The following is a 24,129-nucleotide window of genomic DNA, read 5'->3' as shown; positions in this document are numbered from 1 at the left end:
ATAAAACATGCACAAAGGCAAGCACAGACATATGAAATACAAATACCTAAAGTTCACGACTAAACACGAGAACATAGCAATGAGAGAGAATGGATTAAATATTGCGTATGGAAGGGTTTCTGCGCATACAAATTCGTCACAATAAGATATACGCGCACACACACACACACACATACACATACACATACTTCAAAAAAAAAAACAGAATTGGAAATGAGTGTTGTGTAGTCATCTTGATTTCTCTTCCTTTTTCTTTTCATCCTCAGCCCCATAGACCTTCCCTTCATCACACTTTCACCGTACATAATTCCCCTACTTAAAATCGCATAACGAAGCAGCAGAAACAGATATACGAATTCGCATGTGCACCAATTCGCTCGATGAGGTTTAAAAAAAAAAGAAAGAAAAGAAAAGGAAGAAAGAAACTGGGAAATAGTGGCGGTGTCGAAAGGTTCCCAAACACGTTCATACACATATAAGAACTTCAATGTATTTTTTCCTCCTTCTTTTCTCTAAAACAAACACAAACATAAACACGTATGCGTAGACACAAACCCACACGGTGAGTACAAATTTCATCTCCCACTCAACATTCAGAAGCAGCAGAGTATTAATCACAAAAGGACGAAACAAAAATAGTACGAACAAAGGCGAAATATGTCACCGTGGTGGCGCAAAAGAAGCTCCCACAGGTATTGTAAAATACTGCCCAAACCACGGGTGTGGGAAAAGATACAATCAACAATATTTTTTTTTAAAAAAAGAAAGCAGTAAAGCTGTATGCAATATTTGGGGGGAATGAAATGCCGGGAGGTGATGGTAACATCCCCTTCTCTAAAGAATATGTACACACATATGCAGAAATAAACTTCTCCTCCACGCTTTCACCTCACGCACTCTTTTCACCTTAGCTGATTCCGTTGAGCTTCAACAGTTCTTCTTTTCTTTCCCCCCCGTCCCCCTGCTCTTTTCTTTTGTTTATGTGTGTTTCCTCTTGATATTTTCACTTCACACATTTCCTCTCGCTTTTTTTTTTCTGTGCCAGTGCGGACGTGCCCATTTTCATTTCTGTAATTGCTCCGCATCCCTTCCCTCTTCCTTTTCTTTTCTTTACTGACACCCATTCACAAACACACAGAGGAAAGAGGGACAAAACAATGAAACACTCACTTTAATATTACCCATCAGTGACAGGGCGCCATTTCTCCACTATTGTTACTGTTTTTTTTTTCTTTCAGTACTCCCGCACACCTTATGAAATATAGAGTTAAACCCTAATCACCTGTGCAGGAAGTTTGTTACAACCCATTAAAACGTAATGGTGATGGTAACATATTTGGAGAGATGGTATATATATATATATATATATGTATATATATGAAAAACAAGCAAGTAAAGAGAAGAAAAGGAGAGAAGCGCAAAGAAAAAGAAGAGACGGATGACGATGGAAGAGGATGGGACAAACAAAAAAAAAAGCAATGAACCATCTGAGCATATTTTCTACAGCATGGTGCAACAACCACTATCATGGGAAGCATTATCACGCCTTCCTCCACCTGCGGTGCCATCTCTTTGTCTGCCTTGACTTTGATTGCTCTGAAAAACTAGATGCATCAGAACTGATTTCTGATCCTCATCTGCTCGGCCGCTCCCTTCAGCACTTGGGTTAATGCTACACTCGCTTAATTCTGTAGCCGTCAGGACAGAGCGAATTTGGGTATCATCTGAGAGGAGGTTTCCAGTTTTAAGGACTCTCATTTCAGTTTTCTCAACAACTTCTTTCATTTCTGACATATTTTCTGGCCACTGCGTACGAATCAATTGCTTTAGGTGAGCTGTTGTTGTGGGTGCCCCATTTTCATCCTCAAGAGGGAAGTTAAGTTGAACCTGCTTGCCAGAGTAGGATGGAGGACAGGCGCCTGTAAGAATAAAGCGAATGCGCACGGACATGTCGTTTCCTTGAACTTTGACGTGTGTGACTCTGTAAGGTAAATGAGTACTTCAATATTTCTTTTTTATATTTCTCTCTCCCCCTCTCCCTCTCTCTCTATATATAACGGACTGTTTTTTGTTTTTTTTTGCTTTTTACCGGCCCTCCTAAAGCACTATTGCTTACGGTACAGCAGCGTGCAGCTTTTGACAGTATTATCTTGCAACCAGAGGAAGGGTAAACAACAGTAAGTCAATAATACATATTCGCATGCGGATGGCTTAAGCGAATCGACCACGTACATTACGTGCACTGAAGGTAACAAAAAAAAAAGAAGTAAAAGTGCATGTGTCCATGCAACGATACCACCATCCAAAAAGAGAAGAAATCCAAGGGACCAAACACGGCACAAGATTGCACATCCATGCACAAAATATATAACCTTAGGAGCTGTGGCACATTGCCATTTCGCATCCTTCCAAACTAAAACGCTACCGCCTGGTTAAAACGTCCCATGAAACCCCCCCCCCTTCCCTCCGTAAGAGAGCAAACACACCTCACTAATATGCAGTTCCACAAACCTCTGCGTTATGTGTTGGAGTTGGAGCGTCCACGAAGGAAGCCGCGGGTCTTCGTGCAGGGCCGTTGTAATCATACGGAAACATCCCATTATATTTTGCCCATGGCTGCCGACGAGCTTTTTGATAAACTGTTCCCACCAACTCTTTGCCACTCCTCACACGGTTTTGTACCTGCTCAGAAATCATCTGCTTACGACTAATAAATTTCGCCTCGGTACGATGCCAACCCCATAATGCCCACATGTCACGAGGCATTGGAGAAGCGCCTTCCTCATTAACTGACAGGTATCCGACCTTCGCTTTGAAGGAACCGAGTCGCTCCAATTGGTCCATCCACATTTGAAATTCAGTGTCGAGACGCATTACAGCACTAATGGCACCTGTTTTGATACCTTCACGGAAAAAAGCCTCCGCCTGATCCCGAGGTTTTCCTGTAAGGCGCGCACCCAACATCATGTTGACGTAAGATTGTGCGTTTGGCTCAAGGCCAAGGCCGCGCATCTCTGCTAATAATTGCTCGCAGCGGGGGAAATCTTTTGCAAATGCAGCCGCTTGCATCACCGCATTGTAAATATAATGATCGGCACCAAAACGCTTAAGGTGGTGACGAAAAATATCATCAACGAGCACCATGTTGGTCCCAGGATCCTGCTCGACCAGTGGAAGTAAATGAATAATTGTTTTTTCATTATGCAACCTCGTCCAAAAGGTCTCGTCGCAGTTTTGTTTGTAAATACGATATGCTGCTTGTGGTGTAAGCTCAAAGTTATCACCAGCATTGTAGAAACCAATTTCTTTTGGCCATTTGACGTAACCGAGGAGGTGGAACTGCCTCTCTTGCCAACTGTTTGGATGCCTTCGAGGGAATGCGAGGTGAAGTGGAACAAACTGCTCGAGCGTACGTTCCGACATTTTTGGGCGCCATGCGAGATTTTTCCCACCACGGCGTGTACGACCGGGATTATGAGTCCAACCCTTTTTCAGCAGTAAATCACTACGGCGGAGCATAGTAGTATTTCCACTTCAAAGACTCCTCTCGCCACAGTGCGTATGCAAAATAACCAAAGTGAATAATAATAATCAAAATTAGAAGAAAACAGAAAACAAACCGTTGTAAATTACATAAAAAGAAGGGGAACGGGCCAAAAGAAAAACAAAGAGGAGCAGAAGAAACAAAAATGCTGCGCGACGACACAGTTTCAAAGGTACGCAAATAGAGAGAGGGGGGTAAGACGAATAAAACGAGCAAAATGGGATTAGGGATGATAAACGACGGAGCAAAACAAAAAAGTAAAAGGAAACGTTCATCCGGCCTTTGACACATAAATATTCCACACGTCTAACACCCCTCCCCAGCAAAAACTTTCCAGGTCTTTCAGCGCATATCTGACCACGGTGTACAGGCGAGCTAAGGAAATGCACCAACAGCTGCTACTGAGCAGCAAATGCAACACAAAACTTTCATTCCCCCTCCCCCAAGGGTGTGAAGCGCGGGGGGATAATGAAACCTGCAGGCACAAACACCACATAAACCGCGGCCTTTTACATATGCGTGTAAATTATTTGCATTAGGTTATGTCAGGTTCATGTGATACCACACGCTTCCATTTGTTTAAAACTGCAGAACATGGGCATTATCCAGACTGATGGGAAGTGAAAGCTTCTCAAAATCACTAAACGTGATAAAACCGTCCCGGTTGGAGTCCACCTCAATAAATGTTTTGTCTACTATCTGTTGCAGCTGCACATCTGTTAAGTTCGGTCCTACCATCATTTTGAGAGCCTCCATGAGATCGCTGTTACTGATTTTGTCATCACCGTCGATATCATACATCATATACGTAAAGCGCAGCTTTTCCTGCCTATCGGTCTGTGGGAGAAAAACAGCGAATGCCTTCGCAAAATCAACAAAACTAATGTTTCCATCACCACTACTGCTAACCACAGTAAGCACTCGACTAAGAAGAGGGTTGGACGCCACGGATGCTATTGACTGAAAATCACTCGGGGAAATCAAACCTTTTCCACACCGGTCAAGTGCCGTGAAACGCTCATGCAGTCGAGTGATTTGAGCCTCTGACAGACGCGTATGCTTCCTCAGTTCGCTCACCTCCTCAGCCGAGGGAGCACTCGCAACCGCAGCAACTTCCATCCCGCTCCTCCAGCCACTCTCAATTTTTTTCTCTTTTTTTAAAAAAATACAGTTTTTTTTTCTATATTATGCACATGCATGCACCCGTAGGAGAAAAGTGGCATGTAATACAACCCCAAATAATAGAGGAAAAGGGAAAAGTACGAGGTAGAGAAGATACGCCATTGTGGGGATGTTTTTCCCTTAGTTCAACGAACATCGGCTCGCAAGCACGAGGCTATCACGCAATTGAAATAGAGGGAACTTGAAATTTTATTACCCCACGAGCGGGAGAAGTAAACATTTCACATTACCACATAACACATACATTACAACTGCAAACATTCCCTTGCCAACAGTACCCACTAACGAACAAAGACGACGCCAGAAGGGTAAGATATAAGTGCAAACACAACAAGTCCAACACGAAGCGAGAACACGGCACAGGCATAACTGGCAAGAAACAAAAGGTGAATCAAATGCGAGATATCGCTACACGAGTTCCCCTCCCCTTTCTTTTACCACAAGATATTGATGCACAAGGGCTGCGTAACTTGCAATAACTCACGAAGACACCTTAAGCTTAGAGCCGTCTAAATCGACATTTTCCATCGCGTCATACAAAATGGGGGAACTACACAAAACCGCACGAGTGGCCTCCGGCGTAAGAAGCCGAATATTGTCTACGATGCGGTAATCAATATTTCCCACAATCTCCAGCGTTGAAGCCATCCTTTCCCATTCCCCGCGCAAATGTCCAAAAAGATTCAGTTCTGCAAAAGCGTTGAGCACAGGAGAAGCAAGTGTAGCCTCGGATATGACCCCGGTACCCTCGGGGTCAAATGCACGGAACAATGCTTCCACGTTTCGGTTCAACGTTGGATGAAATGCGTTTTCTACGAGGAACGAAAAAAAACACGATAGAGGTACGCTGTTGTCATCATCCTCACCATCAGATGGAAGCATGGTAAACATGTCTCGAACATAACTATAGTTTACCATTGGTTTTACCAGGCTCGTGCATACATCAAACAGTTCATCTAAACTTAAACGCAGGAGTTTATTTGGGTCGGGCTCCCCTCCATACGTATCCCATTCCTCCCCTTTTCTTTTAGTGAGCGCAGTATAGACATCGTACAGTGGAATACCGCAAAGAAGTCCAACAACAGGATTTGAACAGCAACCACCTCGTCTGGAAAGAGAGAAGGAGCGCAGTGCATTTGCGTGAATGTTGTGACGAGCCTCAAAAGTTGCAATCTGACCTGCAACATCGGGCACCACTCGAGTCCGTTTTCCCTCTTCCTCCAACTGAGTTTTGGCGGTGTGCATGGCGTGGTAGAGCAGAAGGTCAAGTGTGCTTTGAATATTTGGCATCGACTCTTTGGGTTTGGTTTCAGGTACCACAACCTGCTTGCTCCATTTACCCGTGTCAACGTTGAGAACGTAACGCGGTGGTGGCGGCTTCTGACTAAACATAATAAAGTAAGTTGTGTGGCACCACACTCAAATGGCAAATTAGATATGAAACTACACAGTGTAGAGGAATCAAATATTTTGATACTTCCTCCTGTGCCCACCTTTTTCTAATCAGTCTATTTTCCTGCTCTCTACTTTATGCTCTTTTACTTTCTTGAGTGCAGTGTTATGACTAAGTCACAGTTGCGATGGAGGTTACCACTAGCCAAAATAGGCGATAACCTCAAACGAAACAAATTCCTCGAAAGTAACGTTTACAACAATGAGAGAAGAAAAAAAAAATGGGACAGAAAGAAAATGTGGAAGATGAAACAGGTTAGAAGCGCCGCATTATTTTCATTATCATATATATATATATATAATTTTTATATTATTATTATTTTTTTTGAGTCATTGACACTGTGATATTCAGTCAAACTCGGAGGGGGCCACACGTAACTGCAGCGGTAGTAGTAACAGGGGGTACACGCGACTGCCTTCTATCCGTTGCTTTTCATGAGCAACAATAACAACAATAACAACAACACTGCCACTGCAAGTCCAAGCATAACGACACTTAAAATATCAGCTTACAAAACGATCAAATGCCCTTACATTTGGGGAAAAGGAAAACTCAGCAAGCAATCAACAGTTGGGTAAAAGAAGGAAAAAAAAGAAGAGAAGAAATGAGAAAGAGGGACATTTAAAAAAAAGAAAAGAAGAAATCAAGTAATCCAAATCAGCTTGGAAAGAATGGTTAACTGAATTGTTACCAATATTATCATTTGGGGCTCCCCATCATTCCTTCCCGTTCCTATTCCATCACGTCACATCACTCCACCCGTTCCTCCGCTTCAATACCGTCACAAATTGTGCAGTTGCGCCATCACCACAGAAGGAGAATAAAGAAAACGAAAGAAATAGAGAGAATTAAAGAGAGATGTGTATTGCAACCTTCTTGTAGCAAATGCATGCGAAACCAAAAGAGCAGAATCCACCATACCGTCGATATTTCCCGTTTTGTTTTCTTGCTTTTTGTCACCTCCCTCTCCTCTTCGTCACATGTTGAATTATTTCCACCCCTCTTCTCGTTTGATCCCTCTCTGTAAAACAAAACAAAAGCATGGTTGAAAATTCCTTCCATACTGTCATGAGTTCACACAGAAAAGCAAAATATCTCCATCCACCCCTTTACCCAATGGAGAAACTTCCGCGGAACACAAGTTTATAGATAAATACCATGATTATGAAAGGTATACAAGGAGGAAAACAAAAACAAGTAAAGGGTAAAAGTAAAGAAAAAGACGAGATTTCACATTACATGTTTTCTCAAACACACACACACACACACACAAACATATACGCAGATACATATGTATACAAACATTATATTAATAGAAGGCACGCGAGCAAATGCCGTCAAAACAGGTTTTAGTCACACTCCCAAAACACATCGCAAAAATACATCAAAACCTATTTATTCTCCTCATGACTCCCGCCTCGTTTGACCGGTATTGTCTCACCTCGCCACAAGACGAAAAAAAAAAAAGAGAGAGCGGCGCCAGTGGCCCACACGACTTTTTTGGGGGTGAAGGCTAAAGTGGGTCAAGGACAGAAACACAACACACCACTGAGTCGTTTGCTTGCGCATCAAAAGAAATTAATCAACTGAAAAAGAAAAAAAGGAGGGTAAAACACCCACCCAACACCAGAAAAGAAGAGGGAGAAATACGAAACTTTTCACTTCCTCTCTAACATCAGTTTCAACCCTCTTCACTCCTTTCACATCCTTTCCCCGACACGCACGCACACACACACACAAACAAACATATACGCACGTCCTCTCTTTTTCCCATCATCAACTACAGAAATGAGTGCACAGGCGGGCAGCAGTTGTAAAAATGTACGGGCGAATGCGTAAAAACATCTCATATATATGTATATATATATATATATATATTTCTATTTATATACGGAGAGAGGCACCAACAGAATGAGGAAGCAAGTGCAAGTGTGCACACATGTCTTTCCTCATATGTTTCTCTCATTTCATGACGTTTCAGACTACCAATAACAATTTCCTTTCATGACTTCAACACAAACACAAACACTCAAAACGAAACAAAACAAAAATAAACACAAAGGTAAAAGATAAAAAATGAGAATTTTTTGTTGTTGCTGCTGTTCTGCATCAAGCGATTCAGACGCATCGACTCACAAATACAGGTGTCGACAACACTAAAAAGGGGGTGAAGGACAAAAGATCAATATGTAAATCCAGAGGAAAATGAAACGAAAAGGATAGAGAGAGAGAGAGAGAGCATTGCGCTATTCTATGGAATTTATTAGGCATCCAAACCACCTCAACTGATTGTGACTCAAATAGACGTGTCTTTGATGCCATTTGTATCGGCAACCTGCTTCTTCAAAGGTGGGGGTTTACTGTATGCACTTCCATAATCGTTGTGGATAAAGGGATGTTTCAGAAGCTCTTCCGCCGTAGGGCGCTGACGGTGGTCTAAAGTGAGGCACGAGCGTACGAAGTCAACATATAAGGGATCATCGTAGCCAAAAAGTTCCGGCAGCGGCGTACCTTGAACAGGGTAATGGAATATAAGATCCATATTTTCGCAATACTCGTAAAACGCACCAAACTTGGTAACGTAATGATGAGTGTTCCGACCTTCGTGTAGAAGCTTCGACGGCAACTCGTTGCAAACGCTACAAATAGACGCCAACATCTGCGGAATCGAGTTATTTTCGAATAACACATTACCCGTCGCCAGTTCAGCAAGAATGGCACCCAAAGACCAAATATCAATGCCGCTATCGTACTTACAACCAAGAATCACCTCTGGTGCCCGGTAGCAACGGGACTGCACGTAGGAACTGAGGTTATCGGTCAAAAAGCAACTGCTCCCAAAATCAATTATTTTCACTGCACACCGACTGTACGACTGGATAAGAATATTCTCTGGTTTGAGGTCGGAGTGTATCAGACCAAGACTATGCAAGAATCGCAACCCCGTAAGAACCTGTCTTGCGGTGGCCTGAAGCCGGGGTAGTGTAAAGTACAGTTCCGTCTCTTCGTCACGATTGTACTTGCTAAACCGATACAAGTTATCGCGGAGAAGCTCTGTAACTATACACATGTGTTCCTTGTAGTAGAAGAAATCATACATTTTGACTACACAATTCTCCTCTGTATCACCCGAAGAATTGATCAACTTGAGCAACTTGATTTCGTCTATACTCTGATCAAAGAAGTCCTTAGAGTTCCGTATGATTTTAAGGCACACTTCGCGATCCTCATGTAAGTCCATACAGCGCACAGTGCGGGAAAAGGCAGCGGAGTCGAGGTATTGGAGCATTTGATACCGACCAGCAACTATGGAGTCAACCGAAATCGGTAGTTCCTTCTCTTCCTCAAACCCCGTCTTACCGCTTTCATACCACACTCGTAAATCAAAGTGCTCCAGCGGTAGATTAGATGGTGGTGGTTCCTTAAAGTACGGGTTTGTACAAACCAAAGTGACAGTGTCATTCTGCCTTGCCATCTCATAGGCTTCCAACGAAATACCAGCTCCTGTAGTGAAGGCGGGGGAAAGAAACTCATGACCAACAGGTTGCCACAAATCATCTTCTATACCAACTGCCGACACCACACGATGCTTCACGCGTAGCACACGAGCTGTTGTTACGGATGGCGTAGAGCCTGCACTTGAAACCCTCTGAGACTTTTCTTTATCCTGTTCCGACATCCTTTCCTCGTTGGTGGTAATCTCCTTTTGCTGTTTTACGAGTTCATCCCATTGTTCCGAAAAAAGGTCCAAAGATTTCGATAGCCCGAGGTTTCGCAAGAAGGCACGGAACTCTTTTGCCTTTTCGAAGTCAGAGGGCGACAAGACGGAAATCATAGTGTGCAAATAATTACCTTTGCCCCTATCGCCTCTTCTTCCAATGGGTTTACTTTCGGGTTTCTCCCCTTTTGTGTATTTGCTCGCTTATTCTATCTCTTAAGCTGCTCTATTCAAAAAAAAAAAAAGATTTCAATAAGTCGATTATCAATACTTCAATCCTTTCTCTCACTCTTTTGTAAATGGCTTAGTTGATTTTGTTCGTCTTGAACGCAATATGTCCCCAAGTTCACACACACCAAGGAGGAACTTACCGCCGTTGGAACCCTCTTCCTACTTGACGAATAAATTCTACAAATATATTTAGTCCTTCTTTATTTGTTTCTATATTTCTACGGCTGTGCCCCGGTGGAGTGCGCAAAGTGGTTCAACAAGATCCGAAAAGTGATGGAATGGAGATAGAAACACAAAGAATGGAAGGGGGAAACACTCCTGTTTTTTTTTTAAAAAAGGCATGGTCACAATGACAACAAAAAGAGGAATGGTCATGTTTAGGAACGCATGCTCAACATTCGTGGAGGTGAAAGAAAAAAAACACAAAAGTGAGAAGTACAATAGATATGACACACGCACTTTCTCCCTTGAGAAGCCAAGAATATCGGAAAGAAATGGAGGAGGGCAAAGCAGTATTAAAAAAAACAAAAAGGCACAAGAATCCCCTCCGCCATGAACTAAAGACGATGAGATACACGTCCCTTACCAAATACCGCTACACTTCTATAATTAGTGCATTGAGTATTCGACACATCGAGATGCTTCCTTTTAGTTCCTCTTCTCGCAGTCAAAAGGTGAGTGCGGCCACTGTTGCTTGTCAAAACGCACCAACTTCGGCTGCCTACCGCAACCGCATTTGGGACCACCATTTTCAAAGCTACATTCCCAATCCAGACCACACTTCATTCCCCCCCCCTCCCCCGAAACGCTACATTTCGCACTAAATCTCCTTCTCTATTTCAACCCCACTGTACGGCGGGACGGCGTGTTTCTATGGAACAAATTAAAAGGGGTCCTCGTACGTGAACAGTTAAAAGTCCACCACCACCCCCGTCAACGCAACGGTAAGCATCAACTCTCCAAATGGGAGCACCGCTGCACTGTTGTGAGATGCATCCACGTCACAACGCGGAATGCCAAAAAGCCAAACTCAGCGACATCGGCAGGGGGGAAATGGGTGAGAACGAAATACAACAAACAATGTATATGGAAGGATGACAGAGAGTGACAACCGACAACATGTGAGCTGATAAACCTCGATACTTTTATAGCTTCAGGAAGAATTCACACACCCTAAGTACACTAGGACAGTCACGCAGCTCTACAAGTTTCCGTGAAAGTTCGGCACCCTCGACACCAGCCCTCAGTAAATCGCCAACAACCCCACCTTGCTTCTTAGTGCCTTTGGTGAGCACTCCCTCCAAGTCACCGTACTTTTTTAGCAGCTGCAGTGCCCGGGTTTTCCCAATTCCCTTCACACCAGGAATATTGTCAGAAGGGTCACCCGCTAAGCATTTGTAATCCCGTACGAGCTTTGGGTGAACGCCGAGACGCTCAATTACACCCTTTTCAGATATGAGATGCTTCGTACGAATGTCGTAGTAATAACACCTACTCGCCTCATCGATAAGCTGGTACAGGTCATGGTCATGCGACATTATGACAGTGGGAATTCTAATTCGTTGGGTATGTTGTGCTAAGGTGGAAATCATATCGTCGGCTTCGGCATTCACATTCTTGAGCTTCGAGTCAAAGTGAGGTACAATTAAAAGCGTATTCTTCGGCTCACCCAGAAACACCTTCGTGGCGACCTTTTGTATGACTCCAAGCTCTTCCCCTACTTCTCGTCCCTCACGATTTAACTTGTACTTTGGGTAAATCTCTCGACGGCCGCCATCACCTTGATCGAAACATATAATTAGCTTGTTATGTTTGGGTGTATGCGTGTACTCCACCTGCGGCGAGAGAAGGTGCTGCATCAAGTGACTGGGATCAAAGCTATGCGCTATAGCAATTGTGTGCCGCGCATTTGTTATGGCAAAGCGCTTCACATCAACGGGGTTATTTCTATTAGTGTACAACCAACGGTAATACCAACGGTGAATCAACGCTGGGCCATCAATAAGTACCACAGCGCGTTCCCGTACCGACATCGCACCCGCACCTAACCTCGTTGTTAAAGAAGCAAGCAGAGGGAGATTACAAAAGAAAAGGAAAGAGCAAACGAGAAACTAGAGCGGCAGCAACCGACAAAGCAAGCGCAACCCACACAAAAGGATGATTAGAATAACCTTACACACCCCCAGACAAATTGACCCACGATGCACAAGCACCGCAACAAAGGTGGAATAATATTTATGAGTCGCCTGCACACGCGCAACGCGACTGCAGTGCCTCACATCGTTTCGCGCGATAGCTGATCATAAAGCAACATCTGCAAAAACTCTTAACGTGACATTGTTTCTACGCCCACTGACCCAGGAGGATAAAGCCCTCGGGAGATGTAGACTTGTAGTCGTTCTGTCAATTCAGGTGGAAGGACCCCAGAAGCAACAAGACGAGTGGCCGCGTCGAGTTGCAAACCACGAATGTTAACCAAATGCTCTTGACGTGAAGAGCAGAGATAAGAGGCACACAGTGGAAAGATAATAAACACCAACGACTCACGTGAAAGACACTTAACAATAAACTCCCACAACCTCTCTCGAGTGGTATCGTCCTGGCTGACTCGTAACTGCCACGCCGCAGTGAGAATCTGTCGAGTAAAAAATGTATCAGGTACGAAAAGAGACTGCACAACAACACTCATAAAGCTCAGCGCACCAGCGCACAGTTTCTTCGCACCGAGTGCATGCAGCAGGTCTTCCTCCTTAACAAAAGATTGTACAGCTCCCCATCCCGTTTGTGTAGTGCTTGCCGCGCCAAGAAGATCGTAAATTGCATCGCGAGTGTCCGGATCGCAGCGGTCCAACTGAGCAGCAACGGCAGTTCCCCACAACTCAGCATACTTCCCGGCGTTTTCCTCGTGCTTGTTGAGGGTTATTGCGCACGCACGACACACAAACGGGAACAAAAAACCGTTCATACCATTCGTGAGCTCATGGTAGATCCTACCGAGTAACTGTGTCGATAACTCCGTGTAACGACTTACAATGCCGCTCACTATAAGGTAATTCGCAACGAGTAGGGGGTCACTCTCGAACGCTTCGAGCGTGGCGTTGACAATGAAAGACGGTAAATCAGTGTGAGCAGCAAGGAACTCACAAACCCTCAAATTATCCTCCGACTCGGGGGAATTTTCATCAAACAACCTCAATATTTTCTCGCTCCTCAAGGATGCACAGAACAGTTCGCCTACAGCTGGAGCCATCCGCTCGGGCAAAACGGCCAGTGCACCGATAAGCGCGGGACGTAAGCAACCCGCCCTCATGACATCTTCATGCCCTATTCCAGCTAAAAGAAAACGCAGAACAATGTGGGACTCGTCCAGAATAAGAAACTCACTCGCAATTGACGCTTGGCAACCGGAACCAAGCAATTGGTTGAAGCTTTCCCCCAGAGATGCGTACACTTCAGGGCACCCAACCTCCTCCGCTTCATTAAGGAGTGCTGCTGCTGCATCCTGTTGCCCTCCTCGCCACAGTTCGAGTAAATCCCTCGGTGACATCAAACGCGCCAGCGCCTGTCGAGCTCTCATCACCTCCACGACATCCGCAGAGGAAAGTTCAGAGGCCCATTGACGGGCCTTTTCCATTTCTTCGAAAACTACTTCCGCACCTGCTGGGAAAGTTTGGGGAAGAAAAAGGTAACACTTCACAGCCTACGGAGGGAACGGGTTGGGGAGGGGGTCGAAAGATGTTCGTGTCAAACAAGTTTGACAACAATAGTAATAGCAGTGACTATTCCATCCATGCATTCTACATAAGCAAATGTTAAATGTGAAATACAGGTGAATTATGCGTGTACGTATGAGACGCCACACACTTCCATTTTTGTCTTGGGTTCGCCTCGTTTACCACATGTGGAGGCGGAAGCAACGAAAAGAAGAAATATCTAACACGTGGGGATTTTGTGACGCGCCTATGCAACCGCAGGTCTCTGACAACCACAAAATGGCCCATGAAGGTAAGTCCTTAAGCGCTGGCATCGGCTACTGCAGTACCACTCACGTCCACAAGCCGGGCATGACCAACACTGCGTGAAAATAAGACAGTAATCGCATACCCTTTCCTCCGTCAGAGCCACCGCCTGCTTTCTATCATCGGTTTTCATGCGATCATTAACTTGTGAATCTAATGATTTTTTCGGCACCTCATCGGAATTCCTAGACATATGAGCTTCAATAGCCCTAATGCGGGCTTCGCATGCGCTGATTTGGAGCATCAGTTCATGTTGACGCTTCTCATTCATTTCTAACCTCGACACGATGCTACTGATTTTGTCACATTCAGACGCCGTGGGATCGGCAGAGTCCATCCCATAAGCCCAAACTGATCGAAAGGAGGATGTGCCGACAAAAAAAAAATAAATTATATAAAGAAATTTGAAGGAAAGCGCCAACGCAGTGAAGGAGAAACAGAACACAGTAAAGAACAGGAGCAACATCTGCACATACGTATATATAAATATATACAGAGCAATGCAGAAATACGTATATATATATATATATATATATATATATATATATACGAACCACACCCGGTGAGGTGTGATGAATACAACGGCAATAAGAACAAAATAAACAAAAAAGGAGGAATTTAAAAGCATATTGTATCGGTTGCCGTTGTGACTGTGGCAGCAGCACAGAAACAAAAAAAAGTGAGGAGAACGAACTGAGTGAGACAACGAGAAAACCTCCTTTCTTTTTTCCACTTTCCTCCAGTCGTCCCTTCAGAGTCGAGGTCGCTTGTTGCCACGCAGCGCAGTGTGTAAGTCAAAGGGAAGGGAAGCGAGTGCCATGCGTGCCTGAGTTTCGGTAATTATTTTTTTTTTTTTACACCACATGTGATTGAAAAGGGAGGGCACACGAAGGCAAAATGAAATAAATAGTTCAGTACAAAAGAAAAAGAAGAAGGGGCTCAGAGGGGCTCTACGCACCCACACAATCCGTCAGCATATATATATATATATATCAACGTATATGCGTATCTGTGTTCTCCTAGCCATATAAAGATATCACTTACAGGAGTTTTTTTTTTTTTAAAAGGAAGAAAGCGTGCTTTTGTGTAAAGAGATACCAAAGCAATGAGAGGTTACTCAAGTGAGAAAACGAATGAAAAGGAAATTGAGCACAAAGACTCGCTGAGAACCGCATTCGAAGATGTTTGGTCCATACGCGTGAAACAAGCAACTATACCGAATAGCAACTTACTTTGTTTTCCTTTCCTTTGCATATATTTCACATCACTTTCCCCCCTTTTCCCTCCCCTGTGGTTGCGTCTTCATATGATACAACCCAAAAGAAGATAAAAGAAAAAAAAAGATGATTCGTTCATTTAGCACACTTCTCCTTCCCGTTGATACCGCTAGACAAAATCGCCCCCCCCCTCGCCTTTCATCCCTGTGTGTTCTATACGGGGGAAAACGAAACAAATATAAAAATTGGTATAACATCCCCACCACCATATTCCCACCTTTCACATCCACTTCTTTTTTTGTTGTTTACTGCTGCTTCCATCAAATGGTTGCTGACCCTACAAAAGTAATGTTCAAAAGGCATCACACGCATATGCTCTCTCATGTGACATGGTAAACTTTTCACCGTCTCCCCCTCCTTTTATTGTGATTCTTACGATTTCCCCCTTTATATATATATATATATATGTGTGTGTATGCTTTTTTTTGATTTTTGATTCCTCACTTTCGCATCGTCCGACATTTCACTCCATTTTTACAATTTTCAATAATAATAATAATAATAACAAACCCAACATCTCACCTTCAACCCGCAAGGCGGCAACGTGCAGCGGCATGGGGGAAAAGCGAAGGGAACGGGAAAAGACCGGGTGGCAGAAGGAATATACGAGGAGAAAATGGAAACTTGCATTAAAAAAAAAAAAACAACAAACGAGTACTACAACGCGTAATAGACAACCAATTACCGTCAAAACTTTACAAAAGCACGCAGGGTTACGGCGATGGGAGGTGAAATGGTACAAACTATGAAGATAAACCCCCTCAAAAGGAAATAAAAACGACCACCGCAATCGTTTTAATACTTGAAGTTCAAATACACAGGCACACACACACATACACATCTCCCGAAACATAAGGCCCTCACTTTTTCCCCACCTTCTTTTCCGTGTCACCCATCACTTTGAGAAACGATGCTCATTTTTTTTTTCTCGCAAAAACCACGCACACGTATGACATCTTCTACCTTTTGATTCGTACCTTTTACTCACCACTGGCTTAATGGCAAAGCAGAGCGACTGCACAAACCTCCTTCGACGTATTTAAAAGGAAAGACAGAATCAAAAGATGATAAGTCACGCTTCTCCCTTTCACATTTGATTATACAGGCATGTTTTCTTTTTTCTTTCTTTTCTTTTTTTTCGTTTCCGTTTGTTTGCTTCATTAACTTTTTTTTATCTTTGGGGAAAGGGGGGGGAGTCGTGGAAACACTTGTGGTAACCCCTTTCACCAGGGGGGCAGTTCACACCATTTTTTTATTTTATTTTTTTTACTTCCTTTCGGAGATCCACTTCCGTTCCTTACGTTTCTCTGTTTTTTTTTTAAATTTTATACTATCATTTTTTATGCATGTTTTTTTTTTCTTTGTTCCTTTCTCTCTTTTTTCTTTTTTAATTGCAGCGTTAACTGTTTCCGCTCCTAACTTCATTTATATAGTGATACATATATGAATGCACGCTAGCGCAAACATATGTGCGACAACTCACATTAGTCTTCCTTGTCTTTTCTTTTACTTCTCCGGTGCGTTTGAAATAATAGTTGTTGTCATTTATCCTTTCACCTTCTTTCTTTGAATCCCTTGCATCACACCACTTCTTCTCTCTTCACTCATTCCCTTTTATGTATCCTTTCACACTTTCTTGTTGATGCTGTTACTATTCTCGATTTCCTACTAGATTTTTTTTTGCTCTTTTTCTTCCCCTTTTAGGTCTTTTTTTTAAATTTATTATTTCCTTCGCTTCTCCTTTAAAAAAAAAAAATTTTATCATACACAATATACAACTTCACGAAGAGAATAAAAAAAATGGGGGAGTGATTACCCACCACCACTAAAACACTTGGCCATGGGAGTTCAGCCGGAGAGCGGTTGGTTTTGAGGCGCACGAATATCAGAACTGTGGCAAGAGGGTGAATGTTCACTTCCCGCTTCCTGCATTTCCAACAGTCGGCCCATTTCAACACCAACTGCAGGCACGTGACCATTCGCATTCTTCAACATGGCGCTCTCAATTTTTCCCTCAAGCTTCTTTGCATAAGGCGTATTCCTAATTGATGGCATCAGAGGCCGAATGACAGAAACAAGCGCTTCCGCTTGTCCTGCCGTGCATATAGTCAATGCTGTTTGAAGTACGTAGTTGCCGAAATCATCCTGAATTAATCGAGCTGCAACCTCCGGTGTACACATAGTATCCACGTACATTTCCTGCACGAGTGGTGACACTCGGCATAAAACCTTCTCCATGACGTTGGAGCTAAATTTGTTCATGCACAATTGGACTAAATGAGGCAGAAATGCGATTGCAATCGTGTCAATGGTTTTGCTATCACCCGCGGAAATCACGTACTGGAGAACATAATTTCCATACGGATCCTCAGCAATTTGCAAACAGCACTCCAAAATATGTCTCACTAGGGTGGACCGCTGAGCAGGGGAAGCATACTCGAGGCAACGTTGCAGCACACAGCAACCCTGCTTATTCTTTGCAATGGTAATGCAGTCCACAGCAACGGCAGCGTAAACGAACTCTTTATCATCCGGTTCAAACCGCTGAAGAACCTTTTGAATAGCGTGATTACCATTCGCATCCTTCACAAGACGCACAACATCTTTGGATAGCGCCTCACGAATGATAACTAACTCCTCACGTGAGGAAATAGTTTCGATCATCTTTTGCACGCTGAAGGTACCGTGCGGCGTAAGCGCTATGGCAGCAATTTTCGGGGCCGCAACACATGCGACGTTGTACCTCACATCTTTAGGCATAATATCAAACAGCTTTTGAACCAAGAAGTTGGCATATTGATCTGTCATCAATTCAGCGACGTGTGGAACAATTTCGCTCATTATCGTCCGAGGAATCTCACAATCTGCCTCCGGATCGCACAGCAAGCGCTGAAGGAAGCGACAACCATGTTGATCCTTTGCCAGCTCGTAAACGTTTCCCCTTAAATTCTCGACACTTACAGTACTGTTGCCACTACCACCAGTGGTAAAGGGGCGCATGGCGTTGTGGGAGTGGTATGAATTAACATGATGGCCACTCCATTCCACATATTGAGATGTGGTACGATCCTTATCCCTCCCGGGTGTGTCATCAATAGGCATCATTAAATGGGGGCTGCGGCGCTCTGAAGGTCCTGTGAAAGGCAACCCGCCACGTTTCCCTCCAGTTGGCGTCTCGACAAAAGTAATGGCAGCCGCCAAATTGTTAGACGACGGCTCAAAAGGCGGCGCATCGACGCGCATGACACTGACATTAGCAGCTTGGGAACGTGGGAAAAAACGTCCCGCCGCAGCAGGACTTCCAGGAGTTCGTTGTGGTGGAAGTAAAGTTGCTGTTGGGCAACGGTCATTTGGTGGGGTGCCCGTCAATGGTGTCGTGGAGGTATTAACAAACACCTGTGAACTTTTCGTGTACACTCCAATAGGTTTGAACGCCGCGTCCTCAGTTCCACTGAGTGGACTTAACTCCAAACCTGAAAAACTGAGTTCAGTGTTCTTGTATTCGTCCTCCTGCACAGTCCACATCCTATATACCCAAAATGATACCTTAAGTGCAAACAAAACAAATAAAAACAATGATAATGATCCTTGGGAACTGGAACACATGCACAGGCATGTGTGTCGGAGGGGATGCGAGTGTGCACGCGCACTAACAATGCGGCACAATGAAGGATACACGGAAACAGTGAAAAAAAAACAAAAAATGACCGTCCCAGCCCGCGAAAATGCTTAACTGTAACGCTGAGGAGAGGCAGATGACTGGTCCCGCATTACGGGCACAACGTTACTGTCGATAGAAGGAAGCAAATTTAAAGTGATTACACCCTTATCTCGCCGGTTGCGTACGCCATTTTTACAAAAACGCATTTTCTCTTTTGTTTTCCTACTCTTACTGGCGCGTACATCACAACAATGTCATCACCTTGCGGACGATTTCATTGAGTAAACAGCAACTTTCTGCCATAAAGCAACTGTCATACGGTGAAGCGTTTTGAACGTAGATCGTCGCCATTGCTGAGCTGCCAACAAAAAGTACGGGAACCCTATCATTCGAATAGTAGATGATGCAAGGTCTCTTGAGCTCTATCCAAATACGTACTACACATTCCAATATTATCGCTTTTCTTGCACCACTGCTACTTCCGCTAACCACTACGGAATCTTTATATTCTCCCCATAATTGGTCTGCATTTTAAGCTTTGTCTTTGGTATCGGAAGAAGAATCTTCAGCCAATCCACTGTTGTCGCTTTCCGCTTGCACGGCCCGCAAAAGTTCCACTGCTTCCATGAAAAATGGCTGTGCACACACGGTGGAAGGGGACTTTCCTTCCACCAAAGTGTCTGAAGACGCCAACTGGGAGTCGATTGCCTCATATGAGCAGTTCCTCTTGTAGCAAAGACCATAGGCGTAAGCACAAAGTGACGTTGAGGTTGTTACAAAATAGCAAATAGGCTCCATGACACTCCAACCATAAACACTAAACGTCAAGTAAGCTAAAATTGACATTTGGGCACTACTGAGGAGGGAAACAATGGCCCAGAAGAAGCGGCGGCGCTCCATGTCACTTCTCAAAGTTACTTCAGAGTCCTTGGGTTGTCCAGAAGAGCAATTTCGTGAGGTTACAGGTGCCCTCCGCGCAACATTAGGAAGTTCTAGTCGCACATGAACAGCGTCAACAACATCAGCTGGATTGATGTACACGTAATCTTGCACTACTGTTACTTGCCTTGCGTTATGAAGCGCCTGAAGGAATTTTATGCCTTCGCTTTTAGACATTCGCTCACACAACGGTGTGTACGGGTTGGAGGTGCACAGTTCAATAAATGCTTCTTTCTTCAGCACTCTCTTGTGACTGCAGTCCAAAGCACATCTAACCCACTGTTGTTTCTTCAGGAGCCGTAACGGCATATCCACTGGCTTTTGAACACCTGCAACCCTGGCTACTACGTGCTCCATTGTATTATTCTTACACGTGTGAGTGTGTTTTAGCAACCTCAGATAAAAAAGAAACTAAAAGTACTAGTTCAATTTTTTTTTAAAAAAAGGGGGGAAAACAGACGTGAAGAGACAGACGAATAATCGAGGCCCACCCGCCGGAAAAAAAAACACGGAGAACGTGCGAAGCAAGTGCACAACTACACATGTTCAGTTGAACCACACACGCACACACCTTTTCGGGCAGGCGTATAGAATGGTGCCCAATAATAGTGGGACACAATCCAGAAGGGCAGTTAAAACCATCACGCACCCACCATTTACTACCCTGCACTCTTTAGTGGCCCCTCTTTTTTCCTCTCAAATTGCGTCAATGTCTCATTCGTTGCTTTTCCGCCGCGGGTTGCTTACAAAGGAAAAAAATAAGGAAGCACCCTACTCGTAATCACAGCGGAGAAAACATTCTACCACATTAGATTTGGTCCAGGTAATCCTTCAACTGCTCTACCGTAAGCAGTTCAAAGCGACCTTCAACCACCCGACCCACTTGCGTGTTTTCAGCTGTCATTCTCCCATCAAACCCCTCCTTCAGTGTCAAAAGCGCAGTGTGTACGGCGTCTTCAATTTCCATTTCATTGGTGTACCGTTTCTCGAGGAATGTTCTCGCATCGGGGCTGCCTTTGCCGATAGATGTCGCTTTCCACGTCCAGAAGGTTCCACTGGGGTCCAGTTGATAAAGATGATTTCCACGAGAATCCGCCCCGGCAACGAGAAGAGAACACCCAAATGGACGGACACCGCCGGATTGCGTGAATTCTTGAAACAAGAAACTGATTTGACGAACCAGTTGACTAATAGGCATTGGCTCATGATATGTCAGGCGGTAGCGCTGGCATGCGCGTCGGGCAGCATCAACAAGCACGCGGCAATCAGGACCAATCCCACTATACGTACAGCCAACATGATCATCCAAAGCAAACACTTTATGAAGTGTTAAGGAGTCAGCGAGGGGTGATGTTGTTTTCTTTTCTGCTGCAATGACAACACCATCAGTTGCCTTGACACCTAAGGCTGTTGTCCCTTTGGAGGCGGCCGTCGTTGCATACTCAATCTGCACAAGTCTTCCGGAAGGACTGAATGTTGTAAGACCGTACGAAGACTCAGACATTGGTCGGCACAGGCGAGTATTACAAAGCACAAGCAAACAAAAAAAGATGAAACTTTCTTCTTTCATAAATGGGATAGGAGGAAGAATCAACGGAAAAAGCATAAAAGATAATGAAGGGAAAGCAATCAAAAAGTCTATAAAACCAAGCGGTTAGGCAATAATCCGCAAATGGCAAAAAAAAAAAAAAAACTCCCTCAGTATGATTAGCCATACAAAAAAATAAGAAATAGGAACAGGAATAGTAACTTTTCCAATTCCACAAATACTTCCGCTACCCAGGACAACCCCTTGAAAACGCAACCCATACTAAATAAGCTAAAGAAATACATGAGGAAATTATGCTACAAAGAAAAGGAAACGATCGCTACTATTAAGACAACCTTTTCGTCACTAACTACTCATCATATACGGGTTTCTTCCCCTTGACAAAGATGTCATGGAGAATCGGTGCTTTTTCGCAGAAATCCGAAGCATCGGCATCATAAAGTGGTTCAAAGTCGCGGTCCAGCCAGAACTCGTAGGCGCCTTTGCGGTTTGTCTTTACAGGTTGGTACAACGGCTCAAAGTCTTTCCACGGTTTAACACCGTACAGAAGAACGTGATCAAAATGTCCTAGAGCACGCTTCTCCTCCCATTTTTCCAACCAAACCTCCTGCATCATGCGTTCCACGTACCACCGCATCTTCTTGCACATGGAATGTTCCTCTCCCCAGTTTCCAACACAGTGAAGCCACTGGTAGTACGCAAGTATACCATTCTTCTGTTTGTTGTTGGTCCCACAGAAGCGGGGGTCGTTAAAATCTGTGAAATGGGGAAGGGCTGGCAAATCCTCCCTCTGAATCTTGTATTTATTGTGATCGACAAAGGGCATGATTACTTTCTCGAAGACGCTAAGGACTTATTTGCTACACTACACACAATGCGCAGGAAACGTCAGAGGGGGAAAATGTATGTCTGATGAATGGGTCAAGAAGCCAATAGGTGTCCTTGATGCTTCACACGAGCAACACAGACTCAAACAAATGAAAAAAAATAGTAATATTTGTTGCTTTGAAAGTTTATGGTATATATAACACCTATGAGAAATGACAAAAAAGCATCACATGTGTGAAGGACGAATCTCATTAAACGTCAACACGCCGCAATTTGGCATTACCATTAATCAGACGTACGTCAAGCTCGTGAGCCTTCCGGACGATCGCTTTGCGGGCTTTGGCTCCCACAGTATGTGAAATGACACCAGCGTACTTGCGGTTTTGCATTAGGAGCATATAAAGATCTTGCACGTTGTTGACGGGAAAGTTTTTGAAACCTGACGGGGTGATATACTTTGTTCTGCGGTCGCTTCCATAACCCTTGTTTGGCATTGCCTTCTGTCCCTTGTAGCGGCGACGAACCGGCGAGTCCTCACCACGAGGCTTCCGCCAACTGCTGCTTAGCTGCGGGAAGAGCTCACACCTATGGCGCGTGAACTTCTTCGTGCGCTTCTTCACGATATTCCGGGGCACGAACGGCTTCACCATCCTAAGGACCTCCACACTACCGATGAACAAACATCATTACAGTTGCATTAAGCAACATATATATTAGGCAAAGAAAAAAACGGGGCGAGAAACATCAGAAAAGGATCATATAGAGATAGCAGTAAGCGCAAGCCACGGTAGCCGCGATTGAGGGCACACAACTCAGCGAAACGAAGCAATACAAATTGACGACACGTCGCTGTTTAGACTCAGCAGAGGGAATTTAATAGTCCCAAAGACTATTTTTTTCGAATTAAACTATGACCGGCGGAGCCAACAGGATGGAAACCCTAGCATCGTGATAAACGCAAAAATACAGTAGATTCTCAGAGGCATTGATACTGTCATATTTCAGTTACACACAACCTTCCAGTGTAGAGGCTGCTAAACCCCATTATCCATAATCCGTATGCACCACGGAAACAAGGAATCGTTCATTGACTACCATATGAAGGGAATGCACAAGAGAAATCTTGGCCATCTTAACAAGCACGATGTGAAGCGGAAGTGCTGCAAATTGTGTTCTGGGTAAACCGTATCGTTGTTAAGGAAACAACCTCCGCAGCGCTCGGGTACGTACCGGGCGAATATTTACTGGAGTTTCCGGCAAATTGCCTCCGCCGTGCGTTTCCTTCGAGCAAAGCGAAACGAACGTGCAAAAGTGAGCAACAACATGTCTTAGCGATCGTGATGCGTGCTACGGTAATGGCTTCGCCGTTATTGTTAAGGCATGAATTTCACCGGACAACAACTCATCCTTAAAAAGGTCATTTACCATACGGTGTCTTTTTACCAGTGGAACATCGTTGAACTTTCTGGAAACAATGACCACACCATACTTCCGGTCTTCCTCACTCAACACAACCACATCACACGACTCCGGTTCCAAAGACACGCGAATCCGTTCCTCCATTTCAGTTTGAGTGACCATCCCTGCTACCTCCACAGCTGAAAACTGGTCAAAGAGGAAAAACAATAAAATAAGAAAAGTGATAATCTTTTTTACTTCAGTGGTAACTTGAGCATGAATTTCCATCAAGCAGCAAATATATATATATATATATATACCGAAATCAAA

The 24,129-nt window shown here is 44.1% G+C and overlaps 16 protein-coding genes across 16 annotated transcripts; 2 read left to right on the top strand and 14 right to left on the bottom strand.

Moving 5' to 3' along the window:
• Nucleotides 1-1,500: 1,500 nt before the first annotated feature.
• TbgDal_X320 (hypothetical protein, conserved) lies at nt 1,501-1,950 on the bottom strand (the record flags this gene model as incomplete). Its single annotated transcript, XM_011778915.1, has 1 exon — nt 1,501-1,950. The coding sequence occupies one exon, from the start codon at nt 1,948-1,950 to the stop codon at nt 1,501-1,503; it is 450 nt and encodes a 149-aa protein (XP_011777217.1).
• Nucleotides 1,951-2,490: 540 nt separating this feature from the next.
• TbgDal_X310 (hypothetical protein, conserved) lies at nt 2,491-3,519 on the bottom strand (the record flags this gene model as incomplete). The annotated part of the gene is made up of 1 exon (XM_011778914.1): nt 2,491-3,519. One exon carries the CDS (start codon nt 3,517-3,519, stop codon nt 2,491-2,493), a length of 1,029 nt encoding a protein of 342 aa, XP_011777216.1.
• Nucleotides 3,520-4,123: 604 nt separating this feature from the next.
• On the bottom strand, nt 4,124-4,663 carry TbgDal_X300 (calcineurin B subunit, putative; the record flags this gene model as incomplete). The annotated part of the gene is made up of 1 exon (XM_011778913.1): nt 4,124-4,663. The coding sequence occupies one exon, from the start codon at nt 4,661-4,663 to the stop codon at nt 4,124-4,126; it is 540 nt and encodes a 179-aa protein (XP_011777215.1).
• A 543-nt stretch (nt 4,664-5,206) lies between these two features.
• Nucleotides 5,207-6,118, bottom strand: TbgDal_X290 (hypothetical protein, conserved; the record flags this gene model as incomplete). Its single annotated transcript, XM_011778912.1, has 1 exon — nt 5,207-6,118. The coding sequence occupies one exon, from the start codon at nt 6,116-6,118 to the stop codon at nt 5,207-5,209; it is 912 nt and encodes a 303-aa protein (XP_011777214.1).
• Nucleotides 6,119-8,475: 2,357 nt separating this feature from the next.
• Nucleotides 8,476-10,014, bottom strand: TbgDal_X280 (protein kinase, putative; the record flags this gene model as incomplete). Its single annotated transcript, XM_011778911.1, has 1 exon — nt 8,476-10,014. The coding sequence occupies one exon, from the start codon at nt 10,012-10,014 to the stop codon at nt 8,476-8,478; it is 1,539 nt and encodes a 512-aa protein (XP_011777213.1).
• A 560-nt stretch (nt 10,015-10,574) lies between these two features.
• Nucleotides 10,575-10,952, top strand: TbgDal_X270 (hypothetical protein, unlikely; the record flags this gene model as incomplete). Its single annotated transcript, XM_011778910.1, has 1 exon — nt 10,575-10,952. The coding sequence occupies one exon, from the start codon at nt 10,575-10,577 to the stop codon at nt 10,950-10,952; it is 378 nt and encodes a 125-aa protein (XP_011777212.1).
• Nucleotides 10,953-11,273: 321 nt separating this feature from the next.
• TbgDal_X260 (mitochondrial structure specific endonuclease I (SSE-1), putative) lies at nt 11,274-12,161 on the bottom strand (the record flags this gene model as incomplete). The annotated part of the gene is made up of 1 exon (XM_011778909.1): nt 11,274-12,161. One exon carries the CDS (start codon nt 12,159-12,161, stop codon nt 11,274-11,276), a length of 888 nt encoding a protein of 295 aa, XP_011777211.1.
• Nucleotides 12,162-12,454: 293 nt separating this feature from the next.
• TbgDal_X250 (hypothetical protein, conserved) lies at nt 12,455-13,762 on the bottom strand (the record flags this gene model as incomplete). Its single annotated transcript, XM_011778908.1, has 1 exon — nt 12,455-13,762. One exon carries the CDS (start codon nt 13,760-13,762, stop codon nt 12,455-12,457), a length of 1,308 nt encoding a protein of 435 aa, XP_011777210.1.
• A 326-nt stretch (nt 13,763-14,088) lies between these two features.
• On the bottom strand, nt 14,089-14,775 carry TbgDal_X240 (hypothetical protein, conserved; the record flags this gene model as incomplete). The annotated part of the gene is made up of 1 exon (XM_011778907.1): nt 14,089-14,775. One exon carries the CDS (start codon nt 14,773-14,775, stop codon nt 14,089-14,091), a length of 687 nt encoding a protein of 228 aa, XP_011777209.1.
• A 978-nt stretch (nt 14,776-15,753) lies between these two features.
• On the top strand, nt 15,754-16,173 carry TbgDal_X230 (hypothetical protein, unlikely; the record flags this gene model as incomplete). Its single annotated transcript, XM_011778906.1, has 1 exon — nt 15,754-16,173. The coding sequence occupies one exon, from the start codon at nt 15,754-15,756 to the stop codon at nt 16,171-16,173; it is 420 nt and encodes a 139-aa protein (XP_011777208.1).
• A 1,099-nt stretch (nt 16,174-17,272) lies between these two features.
• TbgDal_X220 (pumillio RNA binding protein, putative) lies at nt 17,273-19,030 on the bottom strand (the record flags this gene model as incomplete). The annotated part of the gene is made up of 1 exon (XM_011778905.1): nt 17,273-19,030. The coding sequence occupies one exon, from the start codon at nt 19,028-19,030 to the stop codon at nt 17,273-17,275; it is 1,758 nt and encodes a 585-aa protein (XP_011777207.1).
• A 586-nt stretch (nt 19,031-19,616) lies between these two features.
• On the bottom strand, nt 19,617-20,381 carry TbgDal_X210 (hypothetical protein, conserved; the record flags this gene model as incomplete). Its single annotated transcript, XM_011778904.1, has 1 exon — nt 19,617-20,381. The coding sequence occupies one exon, from the start codon at nt 20,379-20,381 to the stop codon at nt 19,617-19,619; it is 765 nt and encodes a 254-aa protein (XP_011777206.1).
• Nucleotides 20,382-20,832: 451 nt separating this feature from the next.
• TbgDal_X200 (proteasome alpha 2 subunit, putative) lies at nt 20,833-21,630 on the bottom strand (the record flags this gene model as incomplete). The annotated part of the gene is made up of 1 exon (XM_011778903.1): nt 20,833-21,630. The coding sequence occupies one exon, from the start codon at nt 21,628-21,630 to the stop codon at nt 20,833-20,835; it is 798 nt and encodes a 265-aa protein (XP_011777205.1).
• Nucleotides 21,631-21,922: 292 nt separating this feature from the next.
• Nucleotides 21,923-22,399, bottom strand: TbgDal_X190 (cytochrome C oxidase subunit VI, putative; the record flags this gene model as incomplete). Its single annotated transcript, XM_011778902.1, has 1 exon — nt 21,923-22,399. The coding sequence occupies one exon, from the start codon at nt 22,397-22,399 to the stop codon at nt 21,923-21,925; it is 477 nt and encodes a 158-aa protein (XP_011777204.1).
• A 253-nt stretch (nt 22,400-22,652) lies between these two features.
• TbgDal_X180 (60S ribosomal protein L32, putative) lies at nt 22,653-23,051 on the bottom strand (the record flags this gene model as incomplete). Its single annotated transcript, XM_011778901.1, has 1 exon — nt 22,653-23,051. The coding sequence occupies one exon, from the start codon at nt 23,049-23,051 to the stop codon at nt 22,653-22,655; it is 399 nt and encodes a 132-aa protein (XP_011777203.1).
• A 697-nt stretch (nt 23,052-23,748) lies between these two features.
• Nucleotides 23,749-24,087, bottom strand: TbgDal_X170 (hypothetical protein, conserved; the record flags this gene model as incomplete). Its single annotated transcript, XM_011778900.1, has 1 exon — nt 23,749-24,087. One exon carries the CDS (start codon nt 24,085-24,087, stop codon nt 23,749-23,751), a length of 339 nt encoding a protein of 112 aa, XP_011777202.1.
• Between the last annotated feature and the right edge of the window lie 42 nt (nt 24,088-24,129).

The sequence above is a fragment of the Trypanosoma brucei genome, chromosome 10 (genome assembly GCF_000210295.1).
Source record: "Trypanosoma brucei gambiense DAL972 chromosome 10, complete sequence".
NCBI lineage: Eukaryota > Euglenozoa > Kinetoplastea > Trypanosomatida > Trypanosomatidae > Trypanosoma > Trypanosoma brucei.
Note: the sequence above shows the minus strand (reverse complement) of the source record. Positions and strands in the feature narration are given on the sequence as shown.